The sequence below is a fragment of the Callospermophilus lateralis genome, chromosome 3 (genome assembly GCF_048772815.1).
Source record: "Callospermophilus lateralis isolate mCalLat2 chromosome 3, mCalLat2.hap1, whole genome shotgun sequence".
NCBI lineage: Eukaryota > Metazoa > Chordata > Mammalia > Rodentia > Sciuridae > Callospermophilus > Callospermophilus lateralis.
The window spans coordinates 95,701,410-95,707,409 of NC_135307.1; the positions used below are offsets into that span (position 1 = coordinate 95,701,410).

General features: G+C 35.7%; 1 protein-coding gene across 1 annotated transcript in view; it reads right to left on the minus strand.

The window, feature by feature from the left end:
• Atp8b4 (ATPase phospholipid transporting 8B4 (putative)) overlaps nucleotides 1–5,613 on the minus strand; it is a 216,463-nt gene extending 210,850 nt beyond the window's left edge. The window contains exon 1 of the mRNA XM_076848565.2: nucleotides 5,569–5,613. Coding sequence (XP_076704680.1) covers nucleotides 5,569–5,596 — 28 coding nt within the window. The 5' untranslated portion in view covers nucleotides 5,597–5,613. The remainder of the gene's footprint in view (nucleotides 1–5,568) is intronic.
• Between the last annotated feature and the right edge of the window lie 387 nt (nucleotides 5,614–6,000).

Genomic DNA, 6,000 nt, shown 5'->3' on the forward strand with positions numbered 1-6,000 from the left:
AAATTTTACATATATGTTATAATTACATTAATGTATTAATATGATACCAATAAGGGTAGAGTCTATGTTTTTCATTTTTTTAATCACAAATCCTCTAACACAGGACAAACCCAGTGTCTAATATGCTCAAAAATGTCTATGGCATTAACAAATTATACAGAAAAAACAAAAATATGAACTTTATTCCTTTATTAGAACCAAAAAAAAAATCCAAAATTCTGTTAGCATTGAGGCTCCATAATTCCTGGATCCTATTGTTGCTTGGTTGCTAAACAGACATAATAATTCAACATTTATTTTAAGAGAAATCACTATAAATTCCTGTAAAGCAGGTATATAAATTTCAACCAAAGCAGCTGATTCCTATTGTTTCAACCACACTGGCAGGCCTCTGACTCACCAAAAATAAATAACCCTTGTGAAATGAGCAACACAGCAAAGACTTCCAGGGCTTCCAAAATATTCTCTTAAAAATCAGAGCCCCTTACAAGTTAAGTCTGTCAACAGGAAATCCACCTGTAAAGGTAATATTCATGTCAGCCATGAAACCAGACAAAATCATTTTGGCAAAACCCAGAATATTAGGATAAAAACCTGCCAACCTATGAACTATACCATGTTTCTATGAATTCAGTAGCCTAACACTTATACAGTACTTTTGTGATTTGTAAAGTACTTCATATATGTCATTACATTTTGCATTCATCTTCATGATAGCCTTGAGAGAGAGAGAAAGGGACGAACCCCATTTTATAAATAAGAAAGGTGAAGCTCAGAGAGCTCAAGCAGGAAGAGCTGTTAAGCAGCAAAGCCCAGGTTTACTCCTGTTGCTTCTGACTCATGTTTCTATCACACCACAAAGGACCGTTACAGAGGGTTAACAGAGCTTTACACACCTAGAGCACTAATGCTGGTCAAACCCAGGAAATTCTTACGCTATTGATCTAAATGAACCATGTTACATCATAGCCACCTAGAATCAAACGTATGGATAAGTTGGACAAGGAAAAAACTGAAGATTTTGGAGTGTAGTGAAAATACGTAAGTGCCATAGAGTTCTAAATCACCGCATGATTTTTAAACTTTTAGTAGCAATAATAACGTCAAAGAGCTACATTACTCCAGGCATCCTGGACTGCTCTCTACATGAAGGTTCACAAAAATAAGCCTAAGAAACCATGAAGCCATCTCTCTCTCTCCTGCCTAGGACATTTAGGGTTGCTTTCTAGAAGGCAGCTGGCCCCAAACTGGTTCAGGGCTGACTTCCCCAGGGGCACAGCTGGCAGAGTGCGTAGGCCCATGATAATTTTAAGGACCCTCAAAAATGTTTTAATTTTCATTTATTTTAAAATCAGAAGAAAAAAATGAATAAAATAATAATGGATTCACAATAATGGATCTAGTCTGAATTCTATTTGTCTTTGTACTAATGCAGTCATAAAATCCAATGTTTAATACATTTTATGAAGGAAGGAAAAAACAAAGGCAGAAGTGCCTAAGGCCCACGGAAGACAGAAAGCATCCCTGATGTGACTCGTCCCCATGCCCCATAAACACTCTAAGGGCGGCCCTTGTGGTGTAATACTTGCTTGCTCCACAGCTCCCGCATTTTGGAATCAAGAACAGCTTTAGTAAAGAAAGATCTTAATTATCTACTTCTTTTGCTTCCCATATTGCCAAAGTAATAAGATTTGAATTAGGTATTTTATACATGAACAACGCTTTTCTGTTTGTTTTGTGGAGAAGCACATACTAGCTTTAACACAATTTGTCGCTGGGCCTCCCCTGCAAACTATCCAGAGAGGGTAAATTACAAAAAACAAATGGAAAATAGACTGTAGTCACAGTGTTTTAAGTATCTGACTCAATTCACTGGAATTTTTCACATCTCAAAGACTGTGAGACTTATATGAATATGGAGACAATAAAAAATAAAGTATATCTCGGGAGGAGATTAGTATTTTCTCATTACACTCATGACTGGTTCACATATTTTCACAGAAATTATCAACAGCCTCAGCTTCCTGATGATGCTGAGAGTTTAGATAAGTCTAAGTGCAGCTTTATTAATGCTGTAGATGTGAAGTACCTCATTGAGGCACAATATCACCTCTTCAAGGTATTTCCCCAAAGAAACCCAGGCAGATTCAAATCTCTACATTGTACTCCTCTGGCAAATATAACACTGTAATGATGGTGAGTAAAATGTTTTAAAGTCATGATTGCTACCATAAACATAAAAATTATGTGAGTAGATATATAGATAGATAGATAGATAGATAGATAGATAGATAGATAGATAGATTTTCTACTGAATTGAAAAAAGCTACAGCTGGTATAACAACATATCATAAGGGTTCTAGTATGTTTTTTGAAAAGAAATGATAGATTTCTGAGGTGAGGGGTATGCCAGTTATTCTGATCTGATGATCATGGTGCTTTGTAAACATGTACTGAAATGTCATACTATACCCCATTAATATGCACAATTACTATGTGTCTATTAAAATTTAAAAATATACTTTAAAAATTGCTACTAGCCAGGTACAGTGGCACACACCTGTAATCCCAGTGGCTTTGGGAGGTTGAGGCAGGAGGATGGTGAGTTCAAAGCCAGTCTCAGAGAAAGTGAGGCATTAAGCAACTCAGTGAGACCCTGTCTCTAAATATACAAAATAGGACTGGGGATGTGGCTCAGTGATCAAGTGCCCCTGAGTTCAGTACCAAAAAAGAAAATGCTATTGATTGACTGACCGAATGAATAAAAGAATGAATAAATACTTCAAGTAAAAGAAGCTCTCCACCCTATTACCAGATCTCAAGGAGAGGAATTAATGTGACCCAAAAATGTCTCATTCCCAATCATGTTGATGATGCTAGTGATGGTGACCCAATATCAGTTTCTAAGTCATATGACCACTGTAACAAGTCCAAGAAGAAGGGACATGCCTCAGCTTTCTCTGCCAGTTAGAGCTAGGGTACAGAAACAGACACAGCTATGTGGGAAAAAACCACTTAACTTCCTTAAAACAGCAGTGATTATTTGTCTAAAAGATGAAATTCTGTGTGAAGAAGATCAACACTGCATTTCTCATTTAAAAAACTATCAGTTAGAACTTTTATAAATAAGAAAGGTGAGGCTCAGAGAACTCAAGCAGGAAGAGCTGTTAAGCAGCAAAGCCCAGGTTTACTCCTATTGCTTCTGATTCGTGTTTCTATCACACCACGAAGGACCATTACAACTGTCCATTTAAAAAACAATTGTTCACATAATATTTGTACCAAAAGCATTCAATCCAAATCAATGTAGTAGGAATTAACTAAACTATTTAGAATACTTTTTCTTTCTTCCTTTTTTATTAGTGCATTACAATTATACATAAAAGTGGGATTTGCTGTCACATATTTGAAATGCACACAGTATGACAATATTTTGGTAAATTTCATTCCCCAGGATCTTCCCTTTCCCTCTTCTCCTTCTTCCTCCTGGTCCCCTTTCTCTATTTTGCCACTCCATTATGAAGATGCTATAAATGGCTGGACTAGACTTTCCTAAAATTCAAAATAAAGAAAAATAATCTAAAGTTAAAAGAAAGTAAATGGATTAAAAGCCAAACTCAACGTGTGAATAGTGATTAGATATTGTATCAAATTTAAATCAGCTCTGAGAGATGAGATTTTGGGGTAACAGTTGGGGAAATTAAAAAATGGAATGTATGTCATTTATCAATGTTATGTTTCTTATATGTGGTACCAATACTGTAGTTTTGTAGGAGAAAGCCTATTCTCAGGAGAAGCATAGCACTTTTTGAAGAGAAAGGAAGAGAGGAAACAGTAGCAAACTGTGACAACTACAGATAAAGTGAAGTGCATGTGGGTGTTCATTTTAGGATTCTTTCAACTTTTCAGTAAAACAATATTTTCCAAAAAAAAAAGTTATGGGAACATGTAGATAAGAATAATGTTATGGAGAAATACTCAGATAAAAATATCTATAACCACAGTATTAAGTTTAAAGAGAGAGTTTCAAAATAATGTGCAGTGAAATTCCATTTGGGGATATATAATTAGACCAACACACAAGTGCATGAATAGAGCTCACTGTGGTGGGGCCTCCAAAGTTGTACCCCCAACAGCCTTGAATGATGGTCCCTAGATTGCACAATTATAGTCACTTCTGCTTTTTTACTTTTATTTATTAAGAAATTGCCTCTTTTTTGTGTGTACATTAATATATATATACACAAGTGAGGCCTGGGTCTCAGACCATGCTCTTAACACACCAAATTTTGCAATATTAGGTTCTGTCAGAAACTTACCCATGTTCTAACTAATCTTATGTTTACAATAGTAAGATCGTACCAGTGGTCTGGTACGATCTTACTATTTCAAGTGACAAAGAAAAAAAATGACAGTCATTCTAGACTCTTAGATTAGCACTGGGAAAGTGTTGCCCCAGAGGGTTGTGGTTAATGGCCGGCAGTGGGAACAACCTTGAGACAATGTGTAACTCGTTTTGAGACTATGTTGCAATGAGTGAGTGTCCAACAGCATCGCCTGCACCATGAAATCACTACCTAGGCAAGTAGGTTAAAGAACTGTCAGGGGTGTCACTAGGAGGGATGGAGCAGTAGATTAACTCCAACCCAACCTTCAGTCTACAAAATCTATGGTCAAAAATAAATAAAGTAGCAGCAATAAATTGGATACACATTCACTGAAGGAAAAACTGCATAATAGACTGCCACTGGCTAACCAGGATCAAAAGGCAAAATCAATACTTAACTAGTTGGGATGCTGCACAAGAAACCAGAATATTATTAATACTATAGTTTGAATATCTTAATCTAAAATGCTCCAAAACCAAAACTTTGAGAGTACTGACATGATACCCAAAAAGTTTCAGATTCTGAAGCATTCCAGAATCCCACATTAGGGATGCTCAAGCAGGTAAAGTCTGTGCAAATATTACAAAATCTGAAAATATTCAAACTCTGAAATACTTCTGGCCCCAAGTATTTCAGATAAGAGATGTTCCAACTATTTCCAGTTGACTGATTACTCAATCAAGAAAACAAAGTATTTCCTCCTACAACAACCAAAATTATTTCCACTGTGTAAAGTTGGTTTTAAGTGTTCGTGTATGTACACACCGCACAGAAATAAAAATGAAGAACAAACTATTGATTCATGCAACCACATAGATATGCATCAAAAACCTTATACTGAGCCGAAGAAGCAGGACCAAAGAATAATACTGTGTTGTTTCATTTATATTTGTGTTAAAAACAGGCAAAGCTAAACTGATAGAAATGAAAAGATGGCTGTGGGGAATGCAGGAAGGATGAATAAAAAGACACACCAGGGAATTTTTCTACGGTGACAGAAATGTTTTAGATCTTGTTTTATACACCCTTGAGAGTTACAAGGATGCAGACACGAATTGTCAAACTTGTTGAACACTTAAGACCAGTGTGTGTGTTGTCAATAAATTAAACCTCCATAAAAAATTAAAGTTAACATTAAAATGCATATCGCTTCATATCATCTAAAGAACACAATACTTACCAAGCAATTTCTTTTTACTGCAGAACATTATTGCTCCTGACCATTTACCAGATCTCAAATGCAGACCTACATTAGAAAACAGGAGAAGCATACAATATCAGTATTTGAAAAATGTTCAATGACCATAAATTTATATTTATTAACTTTCTTCCTAGATAAATCTATATGACTAGGAAGTCACTGACACAATAAGGAACAGCTTCAATTTATCAGGCTTAAATCTAACTGGATAAGAATAATTCTACATTGCATTAGATAATGGGGAATGAAGGGAAGGGAGGGGAGATGGGAATAGGAAAGACAGTAAAATAAATCAGACAGAAATTTCCTATGTTCATATATGAATACACAACCTGTAAAACTCCACATCACACCATGTACAACCACAAGAATGGGATTCTAATTAGAATAAGTTATATTCCATGTATGTAT